Source organism: Merops nubicus, unplaced genomic scaffold (genome assembly GCF_000691845.1).
Source record: "Merops nubicus isolate BGI_N331 unplaced genomic scaffold, ASM69184v1 scaffold32736, whole genome shotgun sequence".
In the NCBI taxonomy this organism is placed as follows: domain Eukaryota; kingdom Metazoa; phylum Chordata; class Aves; order Coraciiformes; family Meropidae; genus Merops; species Merops nubicus.
The window spans coordinates 1,030-20,581 of NW_008617520.1; the positions used below are offsets into that span (position 1 = coordinate 1,030).

Here is a 19,552-nt window from a genome sequence, read left to right on the forward strand (position 1 = left end):
CTTATAAAATATACTATTATTTCCACATGTAATTAGATAATATTAAAGCAGCTTATTATATTTTTTTAATTTCTATCCCTCCTGTCACAGGGATACAAAATCTGAATTTGTGAATAACACATCAAGTCCCTTGTAGCTGGAAGATTTTCAGAAAACTAACCTTCACATTTCATGTTGTTGTTCTATCTCAAAAAGAGAAGTTGCTACAAGAACATCAGAGCTACATGAACAGGCTGTACCTCAAATAACTTCAGGTATTTAAACGAAAATATAACCCATACAACTAGACATCTGGTTTAAGGCACTTTCCACATTCAAGAAGGAAAATTTTGTTTCTCTACAGTGTGTAACTGCATCGATTTTTAACATAATAAACATTTCATCTGAAATTAAGATTTCATTTGGCCTACTCTAGGAATAATTTGTGGTAATCTGCAATGTATTTTCATTCTTTCCTTTGCCTTTATTTCTCTGATGTGTGACACAGACAGAACTGGAATGTATTCTGAAAGAGCTCAGAAGGACTGACCATATATAAGCTTGTGACAGAAATCCTCCATTAAAATTTAAGTTCCAGTATGTTCCTGCTCTTCTAACTTTCAGGTAAAGGTTTTACTTGCAGGTATTAATACACATGGAAGTGCAGTCTCAAATACAGTGATTTACTCCTCTGCATAATGTCAACTCTGAAAACTTTCATGTCAAAAAAAAAGAATTGATACTTTCAAAAAAAAAAAAAGGTTTAGGTTACTGCTCCAGTGAGAAAAGAAAATTTATGCAACCCACCAGTAAGAATTTCTTTCCTGACTTTGAAGGTATCAACAATGGGTGTGATAATGCCTTCAATGGTTCCAAACATACTTCCAAGTCCCAAATTTACCAACATGAGGAAGAACATGACCGACCAGAAGGGAGAAGCAGGAAAGTGGGTCATTGCTTCTGTAAAGGCAATGAAAGCTAAACCTGTTCCTTGAACTGCCTGTCAATGAGAAAAAATGCACATTATTATTCATGGACAGTATCTTTTTGGTAGTATGAGCAGTCTGACTAAGTGTTCATGCAATGCCATTGATTAAATCTTGAAGTTAGACTGGAAAGCTGCTACATAATATGCAATTCTTCCAAACCTGCAAACTTAATTCGTACTACTTACCAAAACACCGGATTTGGCTGAGAAACTGTAAGTTGATTGATATTAACAACACATTTCTTTGACAGAATCATAGAATACCAGGTTGGAATGGACCTCAAGGATCATCTGGTCCAACTTGTCCTGGGAAAAGAAGTCTAGACAAGATGGCCCAAGATCCTGTCCAGCTAAATCTTATAAGCGTCCAATGTTGGAGAATCCAACACTTCCCTGGGTAGATTATTCCAATGGCTGATTGTTTTCATTGTGAAACATTTTCCTTTTGTGTCCAATAGGAATTTCTTTGTCTCTGTCATGATAATTTTGCATGAGAGGTATTATACAGGACTGCTACAAAATACATTGTTTTCTCCAGTTAGTATATAAAGGACTTAACTTTTATGCCTATTTGTTTCAAATTTAAATGGCAGGAATATTATAGAAACTTCCAATGTTAAAAGTGTCCTGATTTGAGGTAGAACAGAGCACCTATTTGACATTTTAGTTTCAGATGCTCATGCAGCTATATATAAGTCAGTGTTTAAAACTGGAAGTCCCTCTGAAAAAGCTAGAAAAAGATCTTTACTTTTACAGACCTGGCTTACTGTAAAGATTTCAGACCAGGATGACATTCATTAAACAATTATCTAATCAGTAAAGCATAACTTTTTTACTTGCTAGTGAAGTAGTATTTATATTTAATAATTGTACCTTAACATTAGTAGATACTACAACTTGACATGTTGAATAGGTACACCTCTGTTCAGTCTTTGGAAAAATCCTCATGCTCAACTTTTCTGAAAACTACAACTTTAAGACTTACTTACTACTCTCACCTTATTAAGTTCATCTTCAATTTGACAAGATTTCAGACCAAGAGAATCAAACTCTTCTTCTTTAACTTTCTGAATAATGTCATAAACTAAATTGTAATCTTCTGCTGTAATGCTTGAGAAATTGATATGATGTGGGATCATATCATGGCTCAGATTGCCTATTTTCAGAAGTTTTAAAATCTTCTCTGAATTTCTGTAAAACACAACAAAACAGAGAAATCAAACTCAATGACAGGTTAATTCACAAATGAAATATATCATGAAAATAATTTTAAAAAAGAAGGATATTCATACTGGATAACACATTTTTCATTTATGATATTAGCTTTGAAGCCCAGAACTGCAAACACCACCAAAGTTGCCAGCACAGAAGTGAAAAAATTGATGAAGGACACCAGTACAGCATCAAAATGGCAGTTGTTGTCTCTCTTGTTGTAGCTTGAAAAGGCAATGACTCCACCAAATCCAAGCCCTAAGGCAAAGAACACCTGAGTAGCAGCTTCTCTCCAGACCTTGGGCTCCAGCATTATTTCAAGCTGTTTGAAATTAGATATAATATATGTCAGCTATAAAATGCATTTCTATTATATGAAAAGACAACAGAAAAAGAAAACACAGGAAAACAACCTACATCATAAAACATTAATATTCCACTACAAATGAATTTCATTCTGATAAAATGAACGCTGAATGTGACACCTAAAGTTGTGTGAACTTATGGGACAGAGTTTCTATTTATTTTATGTTATAAACCTTAGAGAGAATTATGTTCTACAGTGTACTATAAACAATGACATGCTAATGGAGCTATACGATAATTGAAATAACAGCTAGTTATGCTCAGAAATAAGACAGAACAACTATCTTTTTCATCCTTTTTCCTTTAGTTTAATACAGTGTTTACTGTCTGTTTTTTTACTGTATATGTATTGACAGTTGTCAGAATTAAGACATATTTTAGGATGATAAAGGCAGTAAGAATGATGAAAATTGCTTTGTTGTTACTTTTTAAAAAAGTGAACCAGATAGACATGCTTATATGGAATTCTATTACAGGCAAACATGTAAAGCAAAATGCCACATATGAAACAAACACTGGCCACCAAAATCTGTATAGTCTACAAGTCAAATGCCCCTTAAGCCATATGCCTTGGACTTACTCTAAGTTAAATGGCTCATGTATTTAAGGGACAGCAAAGCCTTTTATCAAAAAAACTGAACTGTATTATTGCTCATTCAGCTGACCATACTTCCAGAAATATCTTTGTTACAAAGTTATTAGTCACTATCTGTCCCTCTCAGATTCTTCTAGCTACTGAAGCATAAAAAAGAAGTACATGTGAAATTTAAACATTAGATTTTTCTCAAGTTGATTCAGGGCCTCCATTCATTTAACAGTGAAAGACCTTACATCTGTACATATGATTTTTGTTTGGTTTTGTATTTTTTCTAAACCCTAAGCTTATCAAAACCAGTAAAACTAAAGAACATCAGCATAGATGTCAGTATAATTACATTGACTGTCTTATTCTGGGCAAAAAAAAATATGCCCTTGTTATGATAAAATTTTGAAAAAATTTCAAGTTTCCCATAAAGGTCTAATGTTTATTATACATAGGAAACAGATACTTTCTTCATTAATTTATATTTAGCTAAAATAAATGTATTCTTAAAAAAAAAAAAGTGCTTACAACAATAAACTTGTTCTTAACTTACAATTTTTGTTATTGTTACAATGCACAAGTAGCTATTGCATGTAATTCAATCTGCCTGTATCATGTAGCCATGCTAACGTTTTTCCACTAGAAGGAGCTCAAGGAATATTCTTAATTTTACCAGATCTGTAAACAGTTGAAGTATTTAAACACTTCTCGCTTTCTACAATATATCATTTGGTATCACCAAAGGCAGTACATTCTCAGACACACACTGCCTAGCATTTCAAATAACTGATTTGCTATCAAGTATTTTCTATCAAGATATTTTCTGTGAATCTGGGGGGCTCTGTATTTTAAACTTTGTATTTAGTTACATTGCAGTAGTTGACTTCAGTGGGCATTTCATGTAACTTTCTTTAGGCTTTTCATTAAGGTTATTTAGAATTTCTGCTTTGTTCACCAACCATGCCAAAGAGAGAAATTCCCCCCTTCTCCATTGGCCCTGTGCTCTCACACCTGCACCAAGCTGTGCTAGTTCTCTGCGGCTCTGACACAACTCTTCTGTGGGAATGTATTACAACCATCTGTGGTCCAAATGTGGTTGTTGGCTGAACTAATTGAGGCTTCAAAGATGTTCCACCCTCTCCTCTCATATCTATCTACCTGGATAATTTTCAACCCAGATTAGTTACTGTCTGCCTGCCCAAATGAACTCTTAGCACAATTTAACAAATAGAAAAAAACAACAGGTGGGGGAAACTGAATTCCTTCAGATAGTCTCTTATGAAGCCACAGTCCAAATTAGTGTTCAAGTACAGAAACAATCCAGGATTATAATGAAAAAAACTTCTGAAGGTTTCTATTCACATATACTGTATGTGACATACAGGCCTCCTAACCTCAATTTTTAAACAACTGAAATTTTGAGATATGTAACTGGAAACCAGTAGAAATTAAGAATAATATTTTTTTCAAGATAAGTTTATCTGAACATTTGAAACAATTGTATAATTAAATTATAACAGAACTGTAAAGTAAGCATCAGCTGTAACTTATTTTAGGTCTAACTCACAAAAGATGAAGTAGTGAAGAGGTACTGGTAGTCAAGGGGAATTTGAGTGTTTACTTTCCCTCCGTATCTAGTGGTACTTCTCTAGATAAAGAAAGTATTACCACTGTGGTTGAGAAATTAACTTCTAACTCCAAGAGGCCTGTACTCCATCTCTGCTACAGAGTTCCGTTTCAGCAGTAAGCATTACGTGCCTCTGTTCCTCAGATGTCTCAAATTTGCCTGAGCAGCCTGCAAGTTCCTGCGGAACCACAACTCTCTAAAGAGGTGACAGTGAGTGAAGCAGAGCACAGCTGTGTACCACAATGCAAGAAATAACAATGTGACAGCTAACAAAGGTCATCTTTATAGGATGACAGTTCTCCACATACTCAAAACACCTGGAATCAAAACAACTGACAAGATCCTGTCACCTGGCATTAGCTACTATGTGCATTGCTTTTAATCATCTTATATTTTGGCTTTTATTTTTGAAATATCAGTCCTCTTCTCCTCAACTCTTATGAAATGGACTTGTTTGAAAATCCATTTCATAACCTGATTATGGCTCTGACTACCCAAACATGTTGTTCCTGTAGTACAGATACAGTTGCAAGCATTTGAGACTGGTGTAGGTAAAATTTAGATCAAGCTAAACAATGATTCATAACATCCCTTCTCATCTCCACAGTTATAAAATCTAAAGTTCTGTAAGACATATTCCTGTAAAAAATGCTGACAGTAAAAAAATATGTTTAGACTTGCCGCTATTTGTCATGACAACCATAAACACATGGTAAGGAAAGCTGAGTGGTGAGCATTTAACACACTACTTCAGTATTAAAGACAGGTCTCCTGTACTTTGGTCTACTATGCAAACAGCATTAATTTATTTCTGAAAAAGAATAAATTTGTCCTCTTTCAACAGGACAAGTTAATTATGTAAAGCCATGGCAGTATTCAAGGTATTGTACTTCACTGTGACATCACAGAACTAGGCATTTCAATACCAGAGAATGGCAAGGTTTAGGATTCACTTCTCTTTTCAGTATTTGGAGCTTTCTAAATATCCTGAATCCCTTAAACAGCACTTGCAGATGCTTACCTTTGTGAAGGCACCTAACTCTAGGAACCCTGCACCTACGGGAGATAACTACACAGACCCTTGGAACACTTAGAGCCTTTAGACCTTAGGGCTTGAGATTGTGCCACTGAGGTCAAAAACCATTCTGCAATTCAACCAAACAGAAATATGGCCAAATGCTTTAATGAGGGCATTCATAAATGGTCAAATTGCCACTGAAACTTTAATATGTTGCAAACATAAATCAAGCACATACCTTAGGTGTGAACATGTGACGAATTCCATCCAATGACCCATTAAGGAGCAGTCCTCTGATCAGAAAGCATAAAAGTACCACATAAGGAAAAAGGGAACTAAAATACATGATCTGGAAAACATTAAGAAGAAATTTAACATGACATCCATGTAAGTTATTTCCAATAGCTTCATTCACTACTCAGTATCTTTTACATATATGACTGAATTGATCATCATATGCTCTAAAAATAGGCAGAACTCTTCCCATTCCCCTGCTCTCAGCAGAAGAAAGGAAGATCACGTGACTATAAAATAAATTCTGTACAGTATCAAAACTATACAGTTGTCTTTGTCTTGACTGATAAAAAACTGCGGGGCTTCAAAGGAAATCCGTTGCGAATTCAATGAGATGACGAGCAAGACAAAAGTAGGCTGTTTTAGAAATGCTTCACTTTAGAAGCATGGATCCATCCCAGTGACAGTAACAGCAAGAAGAAAAATGGCAAGGCACCTTAAGGACCTGAGTGCACTGCAATCACACTGTGAGTAATGTATGTATGGAAACCTAAATCCATATGCTTCACAATAAAGCTGATGTACAGTTATTTGCAAAAGCTATTTTGATGAGAACAGAAATTATTCTCTTCAGATCTCAATTCCTGCTAAAGTACTACAATTCTTACTAAATTACTACAATTTTGATGCTTATCTACTAACACTTCTCTACCTGAGATTATACAAATACTGGGGTGAGTCACAGCTTCTAACCTGCTTCTCACTAACTCATGAGAGAGTAAACAAAGGGTGTGGTGAACAAAAATGTCACAAAGTGTTTCCTAGTAAAACACTGTCATTTAGGCAAACAGTATACTCACTTTGCCTGAAGACTGAATGCCTTTGATCATGGCTAGGCATACCATGACCCAGGCAGCCAGCAAGCAGACAGTCATCTTCCAGTTTAAACCCCCACTCTCTGAGAGAGAGTTGGAAATATTCAGTGCTTCTCTGTACCAGTAGTAAGTGGTTGCAGAACTTTTTTCACACTCTGGCTCCACGACTGTCGAGAGATGTTAGCAAGTAAAGAACAGGTTCACGACATATGTATTTTCCAAACACTTCATAACAATGTTCTACCAGTTCTCAATATTTATGATTGTACTGTCATCTTTTACTGAGAAACTAAATTCACAAAGAATGAATTAGAACATTGTCTAGAAGAAAAAGTGACTGCTATCAGTGAAAGGGTCCGAGTATATCTTTTTAAAACACCCTTTTGAGACAATGTATTCCTCTGCATATGGTCAATCCCCATCCTGGGCAAAATTTCTTTTCACTGAAGTACTAATTAGTAGGCAGGCCTACATGAAGACATCCATTCCATTCATCTAAGACTGACTTACCCACATCTGATTCTGTGACTTACATACTATGAAAAGTATCTCTCTCAAATTGAACACAATTTTGAAAATATATGGAAAAAAAATTCTCGGTTGTGCCTGCTTTGATATGACACTCAAATCAGTAAGCACTTAAATACTATTATAAATTATAAAATAGTAGCATGATACCAAAGTGATGAGAAAAGGAAAAAATAGCTCCCACACAGCTATGTTAAATGAAAGTTGCTATATGTATTCCAGAAGTGATTTTTTTATTATACTGTAATTCTGTTTTACTCATGTTACCAGTTTAAGGAATTGTGTGAATCTAGACACAGAGCACATATAAATAGAAATAAAATATTTACTCTAAGTTTTTAATAAATTATTCATATCTGGCATTCATATCTCTGAGATACAACCTGAGTCCAAGTAATTAAAGAAAACGAAGGAAAAATATACTCATTTTAAGAAACCTAACAGAGGTGTCGGATCTCACTGAAATAAACTTTCCAAAATGATAGTATGTTATCAAATACAATACTTTTATTTGTTTAAGTATAGTTCAGATGACCTCTGCTGAAGTTAAGCTGACACACTGTATCTTAATAATCAGAATAAGAGTACATACATAACCACTGTGGCTCTACTAATGGACAATAGCTTGTGGAATACAGTCAATCTGACTGTGTGCAACATTAACAGATGCTGATTATTTCAAACAACTGAAGCAAGCAACTCTGGAAAAGATGCTATAAAAACATCATACAGCTTTTCAAGTGTCCCTAGTCATGTTTCTTTGTTAAAGGGGTAAAAAAATCCTCAAAAGGTAAGTAAAGAAAATTTAGGATATGAAATAAAAAGAAATTAAAAGAAATATTTCACATTTCTATAGCAAGGATAATGCAAAGTGTGTAACTACGAAACAACTAAAAGATAAGGAACTTCTAATGCTGTTGTGCATGTCCACATGAAACCATCTCATTATAGGAATAAACCAATTACCTATTATCTCATTTCTATTGGTGTACACAGCAAACAATGCTTTTAACACATGCATTTCATTGACATTTACAGTTTTCCATTTTCTGCTTTGTTAGTAATGCAGCACTTCTTGCTTTTCACCAGGAAGTATCCTTCTAATTGACATGTAGAAACATTCTTCCCTGACCTTTGTTTTTTTACTAAGTGTAAAGAGCAGTATCAACATCAGAAAAAAAGTATTCATATTTTTTTTTTATGCAACACACTAAATAGCACTCTACTAATTTCATTACTCTTTAAAATGCTGTTGATAGCGACATTCCTTTCCAAATACAGTATACTTATCTTAGACTAGGTTTCTTTGCTGTACTTTTTCCAAGTATTATAATGTGACATTTTATTCAAGTGGAAACCAGCTTTGCATATACCACTTTTCCCCACAGATATCTCTTTGAATTGTGAGGGTTTTTTCCCTTTGTTTTAAAATCTCAAAGTCTATGTATTTTATATGATTTTTAAGAACTATATTTTTTGTGACTTTTAAGAATATAGACTTACAAGTACGAGATATATTTTTAACTAAAGGACACTGGTCCCACGGTAATGGATGCTGAAAAGACTGGGAAAAGTAAAACAGACTCCATCCAATAATGACATTGTAGTACAGGGCCACAAAGAAACATACCTATAAAAATGAACAACAACAAAAAAAAAAAAAAAAAAAAAAAAAAAAAACAGATAAAAAAATTGCATTTAATGACATTTTTACATTTTTTTTAAAAGTCCCTATTGAATTTCTGTATACTTTTGCACACCAGCCACTGAACCTAATTTTCATTAAGTCAAAATAAGAACTGAATGGTTTGTCCTGTTAAAGTACATGAAATTTTCTAAACTTTCACTTTTCTTTGTACTTATCATGTAATATGTCTACTTCTACAGCACTATTTTTCTCCAGAAGACTACTCTGTTCCATAGTTCCTAATTCCAAAAGAATCACAAAATGCAAGCTGACTGGTTTTACAGATGCATCTATATCAACACTTTTAATATACTAATCTAAGTTTTAAGATCTTCCAAAACTTTGTAAACTGACCTTGACACCCAGCTACAAATCAGTGGCCTTTCCCTGCAGCGAAATAGAAAGTCTAAATGATACAGAGTGAAAGCAAACGACACAATTAATGTTAAGACACTTACTACACAGCTTGCAAATCCAATTCCTCCAAGTTTGGGGCTGATGTAATTCCACACACCAATACTCCCTCGGCGGATCCTCTGCCCCACAGCAAGCTCCAAGAAAAAGAGTGGAATCCCTACTATCAGTAGCAAGATTAAGTATGGCACAAGATAGGCACCTATGAAAGGAACAAAGTATAAATCAGAGTGAGTGGAAAAAGAGTCAGAACTTGACACAACAAAAGAGTAGCCTTCCAACAGCTTCATTTGACAGTTTGAATTACTGCCATTCAGTGCAAATCTTTCTTGATGACATTCAAAGAGTAATTTTATCTGAATCTTTTCTATAGATCTTATAAGATATGAAAAACCAAGAGACACTGAATTTCTAAAGCATTGTAAGATCTGGCAGCAAACCTTACTGAAAGAAAGTTGTTATGTATAGTTGTTCACTTGTGTGAAAATTCGGACATTAGAACAAACTTTTTAGAAATATAGTGAGGCAACCAGGAGCTGAATCAACATTTCTTTAAAAACTCTACATCTTGACAGAAAAGACTGTCCATAAAACATTCTGAATTTCATCCCATCTTCAGAAGTTTCTGAAGATGTCTGTTGATTTCTCCACGTGCATGTCAGATGCTCAGAAAGTGGATTTCACAAAGTACAGAATAATGATCCTACACAGTTAATCCAGGAAACAGTATCAGCCCATTTCTACCCAGGCTCCAGACAAAGACGAGAGACAAAAGGTGGAAACGACATGGGGTATTGTAGATCCAGATCTTGCAGTACACACACACACTCTCCTTAGAGACATATTTGAAAATGCAACTGTTATACAGATTTTATAGATATATATATAGAAATCAATTCCTTTTTTCAAGGTCTTATTCCCAGGAAGTGGTCATACACATTTCTAACTTAAGGATATATCTCCATTTATTTAAGTAAAGCTAAATGCAAGCAAATACATCCATACACTAAGTGCATCGTCAAGTTCAGAGTCCAATTTCCTCCTCGATGAGGTGGTGTATTTATTACTAGAGCTAACAAAACATTCTGGCATCAGAAATTAGCAACGTGGCACCTAGTTTTCAAATGTGTGGCTCTTATGCTGCAGATAGAATGCTGTGCTGGCCAAATAACCCAAAGGGCTTAGGACTTTTGATTGTAGCCGTTGTAAAGCTAAAGAAAAGCCCTTGAGAGATGCAGACTGCAGCATATCGGAGCAAGATACAAAGCAAAGATCTAAAGACCTCAGAAGTTCAGACTCAGAGCTATTAAGTTGTATAATCAGTCTATTTTAAAGTCTACTTTAAGTTTCTTCATCCAGCATCAACTTTCTAGGACTTTTTTTAGGAGTCTATCAAAATACTAACTGCCATTTGCATGTCCTTAGTATGCAGCTTCTCAGGGAATACAGTTTATTATTAACTTTTCTAAAATAAGGTTAAACTTTCCTAAGATGTGTAGGAGGCCTCAGACTTTCTGGTAACATTCACTCCTTTTTAGGTCCACTTGCTATTTCTCTCTTCATGAAATACACACAAACAGGACATCATCTTCCATTATAGAGATCTTAGAAAGAACCTAAGCATGGAGCAACTGTCTTGAGTCTAAGAATAGTAGGAAAAAAGACAGGAAATAAAATCTGAGAAAAACTATTTGTGGACCAGACGAATAATATGATCTTATTTACCCCACAGTCTATAGGCTGCTGTTAGCAGTGAGATACCTCTTTGGGTTTTATTTTCAGAACATGATAATATGACATGCAATTATATTGTTTGAGCAGCATTTGGTCAAAATCAATGCCAGGCTCTGAACAGTAACACCTGTTTTGAGGTTAAAATACTTCCTTCAAAGAGCTAAACATCATAGTTTATCTACCCATTTCAGCACACTACTGACTGCCTACTTTGGTATTATTTCTACTGAGGTAGCAGCTACAACCCCACTCTGTACTCTGGTGTCTCTCATGGTTCATCTCATGCATGCATAAAAAGGAAGGAATGCAAAGGATTTACTTTCTACCATGAAAAGAGAGATGACACAGAAGGAAATAAATCTGACAAAAACTGCGGAATAGAATAATAACCACATTCCAAGATGAGGGGGACTGTTTGCCTTAAGAAGATATATAACAAATAATATCATTAAATACCCTTGATTTAATATCAACATTCTCTCAAAATTTCTGTGAGACTTAAGTATAATGTTAATTCACATTGCAAATGAGAAGCTTTGACATCACTATCTTTAAAAAATTTGCCATAAAATTAATTTAAAGCAAACAATACATAGTTTTTTAAATCAGATTGATTTTTAATTACTATTGCAAATGATACCTGTGGTCTTAATTAGACAGGTGTTGCAGAGCTGTGCAGAGACAAGCCTAAAAAACTCAAAAAATTTGGGCCTAAGTGACTTACCCTGTATCCCACTGGATGACTGCACTAGAGCAGGAACTGATCCCAGCTCTTCAGTGTCCCAGTCCACAACCTTAACCACAAGGCTGCAAAGTTAAGCACATGTTTAAAGACTGGGCTGATGTGGGTGTTTTACGGTGCAGTATCATTGTAAGTTTTAAGATTTATCAGTTAGATTCAACTAAATGAGTTAAATAAATGTGGTGTGAAACCCCCACGTTACACTATACATAACACAACCCTGTAATTCAGTGTGAGTAGCCAGCAAAGTTCATCTCTACACTGAAGGGCTTGTGCAGAGCACCTGAAGTGCTGGCCTTCTGATCATTCAAACCTGATGAGTTCCCTTTGGATCTTGTGCTCCTCCCCAAAAGCAGGACGTAATGGAAAGTAGTGCACATATGAGTTTCAGTGCAATAAAGTTTGGATGTAGCTGGATTATGCAGCTGTATATCACGTTGCAATGGGCTTCTGTGCTCCACAGTCAACATGAAACCACAGCATCTCCTCTAAGACATCTTCACTTGATCATAAAACAGAATCAATATGGAAACAGCTCAGCATGTCTCTTATTTGCCAGTGCATGAAAACTTGGGTTTTTGGAGTTACAATACCGGATAACAGTCATTTTTATTTGAATCAGAACAATAAATTATACATGCTGGCCTTGAATAGCCCCCTACAAATAGTTACATTGTTTGCTACATTGACCAGCTAAGCAACATTCTGAACTGCACAATTCTGACTCCTTTCTACATTTTCAAAATCGTTCTGCTGTAAAGTCTCTTTTTGGCATACTTTGGCCTTAAAAACTTGCACACTAAAAAAATTAATCTCAACTTCATAAGTATAGAAATATCTGGAAAAAAAAAACTCATCCTTCCTCACTAGAATGAACAACAAAGACACAAAAGAGTTCAGGAACTGGTGAATGTTAATACTGTGTACAGCACTGATTTGATTTCTACATTTTTTTATTTTAACAAAAGCATTGTAATAGGATAACTGGTAAATTGTCTCTCTTGATATTACAATAGCTGCTACATTTGGCAACATTGATAGAAGTGCAATATTAACATTGGATTTTATTTAAGTTCTTATAGATGCTCAGGGGGGCTCAGGGGGGAAAAAAAAACATAAAATTACATGATTCATAGTCATAATGATTAAGGAGCTGGAAAATCACTTCAGAAACAATAATGCAAGATGATATAACCATTACCATCTTGATATTACAGAAGAATTTTTCTTCTAGTTGTTCTTGATGTAACATTAGAAAATGCAATAACTTTCCAAATTTGCTTCAGCTCCTGCTGAGCTACTTCTTAATTAGGTGTCTACTGTCCAGTTTAATTTTTACTCAGTGAAGGTAAGCTTTATCACTGTCTTGAAGAGACATCCCAGCTCTTACAGCTTACTGGACACTTACTAACAGAAAGCTAGCAAGAAGCTGGTATTCAGATCAACTTACTGTCAATGCCACACATTAAAATTTTCTAAGTTATGACAAGTGGGCAACAGAACACTATAGATTTACCGTCTACTAAGCTCCTGTATGTGAAACTATTTACCACGACAAAATACAAACTGCTTTTATCAAGAAAACTCTGACATAAGGTTTCATGGTTTATCTGTAGGTTTGTAGTCTATCCTACTGATCGGATAGTCTTCCTGTCACTAGTCTTTCACAGCTTAAATATGTTCAGGTGTGCCTATTTACAAAACTGCTTTAAGGATGAAAAATGCCCTTAGCCAATAAGCTTTAATGAAAAATTACACCTGCAAAATAAAACCAAGACATTTTCAGCACAATGAAGTACAACTAGATTTCAAGTATGGTAATAGTTTACATCAGCACTCACGAAATAATAACGAACTTGTCAGTGAATTCAAGGCACTAATCATAAATAACTGATCAAAAGCTAAATAGTGAAGCCACTGTGTTGGATTCCAAGAGAAAACTTATTTTGCACCCATTCTGCCTGGGTGCTTTTAAAAACTTTAACAGTTTTTTTAACAGTCTTTAATAGTTTATATATTATTTCCTCAGCAGTCCTCAGCAATAATTGCTCCACATTTTAGAAGACCATAGAACTTACCTGATCAATCTGCTAGTACTTCAGTATAAAATCCAGGCTACTTAACTGCAAAAAAATTATCTGACTATCCATGTCAATTTTTCCCAAACATAATGGCAAAATAATCTGCTACAGATTTCCCTATGCTGCTCAGTTTTCATCTGTTTATCACTGTTCACTAGTTCTTCTGACTTTGTCATATGAGATTAAAAAGACTAACCTTAAAAATACAAAAATCAGGAAAAATAAGTTAATGCTTATGAAAATGCAACACAAAAAACTTGGAGTATGCAGTACTTTGTAGACCCCCCAACAACACCTGCAACACTAGAAGCATCTCTTAGATAAGTATGTTCAATTGTCTTCATAGTAAGTCACTCAAATGCAGAATTGCTAATTCAGTTTGCTTTTGTTACTTCCAAATATGTGAAAGTACCCTTTTACTTCTGCTAATCCTAAAGGAAAACAACAGGAACAAACATTAAATATTTCCTTTGTTTGAAAAGAGTGACAGATGTAAAAGCTATTCACTAGATGATAGCAATGAACAGCAGGAAAATATAGGCCTAGTTTGTCACTAGTTATTAGCCTCATGGCAAGACTTGGTACACCCGAGCCATTTATTTTTAAGGCTATCAGTCACAGGAAGCTGAAGCAGCTCTGCACCTACTGCCTGCTAACACAGGTTATGAAATTGCTATACAGGAACTGTGCCTATCTGAACAAAAACACGTTTGTTTTCATACAGTAAAGGAGTGAAAAATAAAACTGTATTGTGTAAAAATGATAAATGTAAAAAAAAAAAAAACTTTAAAGCTAAGTTAGAGCATACCCAGCTTCAATGCAAGTCACCTTTGGAAAAAAGGAAAAAACAGCTTTTTTATCTGTTAGGTGTAAAGAGCGGAAGAGTGCCTTAATTGCCAGATGGGGACTGGGTGTTGCATACCAGGGGTAAGGAGGACCTCTGGTGAGGACAGAGGCAAAGGAGGCAACTCCCATAATCCATTCCTCAAAACTCTGCTGAACACCTTCAGCACCTCACTGACAGAGCCTAAAACTGGTTTGGGCCCTCTCTCTCATGCAAAGTCAAGAAAATGAGCACCCTGGAATTTTCTCAGATTCCTCTCAGCCTCTTTTTTTCTCTTCTCTTGATACTTCCTGCATTACAGCTACAGAGTGGATCAAAGTTCATCCCAGGTGTGTACTAGCCTCTTCTCTCACCCCTCATGACAAACTTTTTTTCTGGGAAAGAGCCAAGTGTGAAAGCCAGCAAAGAGCTATCCAGTCTAACTGTAACTTAGTTGACCATAAAAAAAATACCAGATATTGCTCTAAGTGTTTATGAATTTATACAGACTAAAGCAACAGGAAAAACTGTTAAAGAATCACAGAAAATAAGGTGTGGGAAGCTGTTTTGTTTGTACAGAACAGACCCAGAGACTGGAAGGATACCCATGGAGGTCCAAGCATCCATGCAGAGCAGCGATACACAAGTTACCTCTAAAGATGGTGAGACAGGTACCTCACTGGAGCAGTACAGAGCTCTCCAGTTAAGGGTGCTGGCATCCCACAGGCCATAGCCATAAACAAACCAAATCTCTCTAGAAAATGGGGAGGTAAACACCCTTTTTTTTTTCCACAAAAATCTCTAATACTGTACATCTATCTAGGCTAACCTGTTGGTGTCTTTTCTGTGTTTGTTATGTTGGGTTTGTTCTTCTTGTCACAGAATTTTAAAAGAAACACAAAATTGAAAATTACTACATGGTTAGGATTTGCCTTCTCTTTTAATGGTGACTTTGGAACACAATGTTGGAGGAAAACTCTGAATGAAACTAATGAGTTACTACGTATTTTACTTCTTTCTGGTTTAAATTTCAATATTCCCTTCACCAGCAGGTAAATACCTTCACTGGTATTCGCCACACATAAGTTCCTTAAGCATAGGCAAGAAAATGGAAAATGGTTGGACAAAACTGAAGGTGGAGATCAGGCCATACGCTTCACTGAAACAGTTCTAATGAAAATCCAAAGAAAGGCTGTTGACCTTATAATCAGAGACTTTAACAGGTATTTATAGTAAAGCTTTCTCAGCAAAAGACTACAGAACTGGCACTGACATTTAGAATAGGTTGAATAAAACCACTCCAATTTTACCTAGAATGAAACATAGAAGTCATAACATGTAGCAGAAAACTGGAACCACACAGAAAATGTGTGTAAGTTTTTTTTCCCATTTCTTTGAACTTCTCCCTCCCTCCCTCCCTCTCTCTATTCTTTTATGTACTTATGAGTATTATCTGTCCCTCTGCACACACACATGCAGGCACCAAGGTACTTTATGTTTCAACGTTTTGTATCATCTTCTTCATCTTGCATTATGGTCAACTTGAAAACAAATAAAGCTTTAGCTCTAATGTTCACTTGCTTTTTCTCTGTTGTTCTGAAGGCTGCAATTCATCAAAATGGTGTAAATTTATAATTAAAAGCCAGATAAACACGTCACAATCATGTGGAGAAAACAGTTTGTCTTCACAGACTATGTTACACATCAAAGTTCCTGCAATCACAGGACAGGGGAAAACAATTTCAGTCTGAAAGGACTCCATATTTACTTTTTCAAGTTTGATTAAAGAAGTGCCATAATCCCTGAAGATTTGGAGTTTGGTTTGTCTGTTTGTTTGTTTGTTTCTAAAATGTGAAATTATTAATTAACATATTTATATTTGATCCAAATTAAATTTACACTCACGGTCAAAGTAACTTTAAAAGCACCTGACAGTATGAAACAAGCAGCTTAAGGAGCATACCAACAGATCTCTTCTGTTGTTTTAAAGAAGAATCATAGACTTTCAAAAGGGACAGAACTATAAAAAAAGAACCACTGTAATGCATTATCCTTGAGACTAGATCTTGACACCACACTTAGGAAGAAATGATATAGAATATAAACATTTTAATAGCTATACATTTAACTATGTTTAAACAATTGTTAATTAACAAATGTATTATTTTTTTCCACTAGTAGTGTGACGTCATCACTTCTACCCTGTGTCTAGTAAACCTGATGAGATTGTCATCCACTGAAAAGTTGTTTTTTGAGAAACTACATTCAGTGTATTTTCACAGTTCTTATTGCAGTTACAGATGATGAAAATTTCCAATTCCACACAAATCATTAAATCAACCACTTAATGGCTTCCTCTCCAGAAAAAGGAGGAAAAAAGGAACTTAAATGTGAAGGAAAAAAAATCTTACAATAACTAGATATAAAAGAAATTAGACTTTATCCCGGAGATGGAATATTTGAAAGTATAAACTCCATTTCTAATGCTTGATCTGACTGAGAGAAAACAAAGTACAGAACTATATTCTCATTATATTCTAGACTCATTTCTATACTCCTCAATTACATCAGTTTTGTCATTCAACATTTAAAATCCAGCATGAATAAAACAGGGTTCTCCATTTTCTGTTCTGTAGTACAGATTCACTATAGAGATAATAAAAAGTGGTAGGTGTGTTTTGAATTCAACTAAACCATTAGCTCCAATGGGTTGTTCATTAATGTAGTATTGTAAGATACAGTCTAGCACAGGATAAAAACACATCCTTCACAGAGAAAGGAAGGTCTCTAGCCTCATACTTCATACTTCATTCAAGACCATAGATGGACAGCTAACAAATAAACAGCTTGATGTTATTGTTCTAAGTGAAAGGTTAACTTGTTATTTAGGAAAGTTAACTATATAACAGCAAAACCTAAATGCATTCCCTTAATTTAATTATTTAAATAATTCATTATTGGTAAAAAAATCCTTTTGATTCATACAGTATTTTGTGTTCCTGCAGAAAGTAAATCATGATCAAATGTCCTACGAGCTAAAAGCAACTAAAAAGTAAAGGTGCAAAGCTTAGTACCACTAAATACTAGTGATCTAATATTGCTTAGGTCTTTAAAGTATAGATTTAATGTCTTTATTTATTGTCTGAGTACTATAAGGAAGACTTTGGCACAACAACAGCCAGGTCCTAAGTAAGGCAACCCCTCCATAAATATGCATTTTGCTTAGCCACCAGTTTGACCACTGGCAAAAGTCATACCAAGAACTTTCTCCCCTAAAATGAGCATATGGAATCTAGGAAGAATCTTCTAATTACGTTGACAGATGTGTCTATTTAAATAAAGGGAATAGCAGAAATTAAAAGAAAAACCTGTCATACTGGAGCAGGTTTTAATGAAACTTTGTAACTTTGAAACTTAGTAACTTTAAAACAGCAACTTTTAAATGTGAAAAGTCAGCTTCATCATTTAGCTGGGACTAGGTATCACAAGACTCACCTCCACCATTTTTCTGACACAAATATGGGAATCGCCACACATTCCCTAATCCCACAGAAAATCCAACTTGTGCCAGAATATACTGGAGTTTGCTGTTCCAAGCAGGTCTTTCATCTTCAACATCTGAGCCTTCTTCAACATCTACATCTTTCTCTTCCTGATCATCAACCATAAGTTCACTCTTCTTAAAGGCATCATCTGAAGAGTCTTCATTAGAGAGAAGGTCCTTAACTGACTCGATGACCTCATCATCTAGTTCTCTCTTCACTACTTTGCTATTCTTAGGCATTTGTAATATGAGAAAGATAGTCAGGAAGTCAAGTTCAGCTGAGACAGATGGACAAGCACTGAAGAAAGCTCTTCCTCTGCTTAGGAAAAAATATTGAAGAAATAGATTGAAGATGGTGCCTGATGAGTCCTTGATACCATGGAATCAAGAGTAAGGACTTCTGTTTCAGAATTCTGTTTTTTCTACAGAAAGTATCTGGGAAAAAAAAAAAATAAAAAGGATATTATATTATGCAGAAGAAACAATTTAAAAATCATGTGCTTTGGTTTATCCAGTTTTGCTTATTTTAATGACTCCACAACAGGAGAAAAAGAGAAGGGATGAAAAAAAACACTTCAAAACTGTAGGAATTAAGTCCACTGTTTGGTCTTAAATATTTATGGAGAATACATTTCATTACCTTGCTAAGTGGATTCTGGGGTTTGAGTGATAGGAGGAGTTTTTTTGCTTATTTTTGTCATTTGTTTTTTTTTTTATTACTGTTATTTCCTAAAGACTGGGAGGTTAATTGCTCATATTTTGACAGTATAAGAAGATCCTTCTTTTCAGCCATAATGGGGTATATACTTTACATAAAATTTAGGAGCCAAATACCACTACTTCCTGACTTAAATGTTGTACTTTAATTTATTAAAAATATATTTTAAATAAAGTAGATTAAGGTTTTCAAACCATTTCAGAAAATCATGCAGCAAGTAAAAATTTTATGTATAGGATGCACCTAGTGCTTCAAGAGCAATGGTGACTTATTTTCCTGTATCCTTCATCAAGGAATATATAACCACAATCGTATTTCCAAAGGAGAGATGCTCATCTCCTATGAGCTTTGATGCTTTAGATAGTTTCTTAGAAATAGGAAATAAACACATCTGCAACA

At 35.0% G+C, this 19,552-nt stretch overlaps 1 protein-coding gene across 1 annotated transcript; it reads right to left on the reverse strand.

Annotated features, from left to right (window-relative positions):
• Window positions 1–786: 786 nt before the first annotated feature.
• On the reverse strand, window positions 787–18,870 carry SLC6A15 (solute carrier family 6 (neutral amino acid transporter), member 15; the record flags this gene model as incomplete). Its single annotated transcript, XM_008943181.1, has 8 exons — window positions 18,387–18,870; window positions 9,556–9,713; window positions 8,914–9,040; window positions 6,868–7,049; window positions 6,012–6,122; window positions 2,260–2,501; window positions 1,966–2,158; window positions 787–979 (listed from the first exon to the last, which is right to left on the reverse strand). Coding segments are annotated over exons 1-8 (1,495 nt in total), but the record flags the coding sequence as incomplete, so codon positions are not given.
• Between the last annotated feature and the right edge of the window lie 682 nt (window positions 18,871–19,552).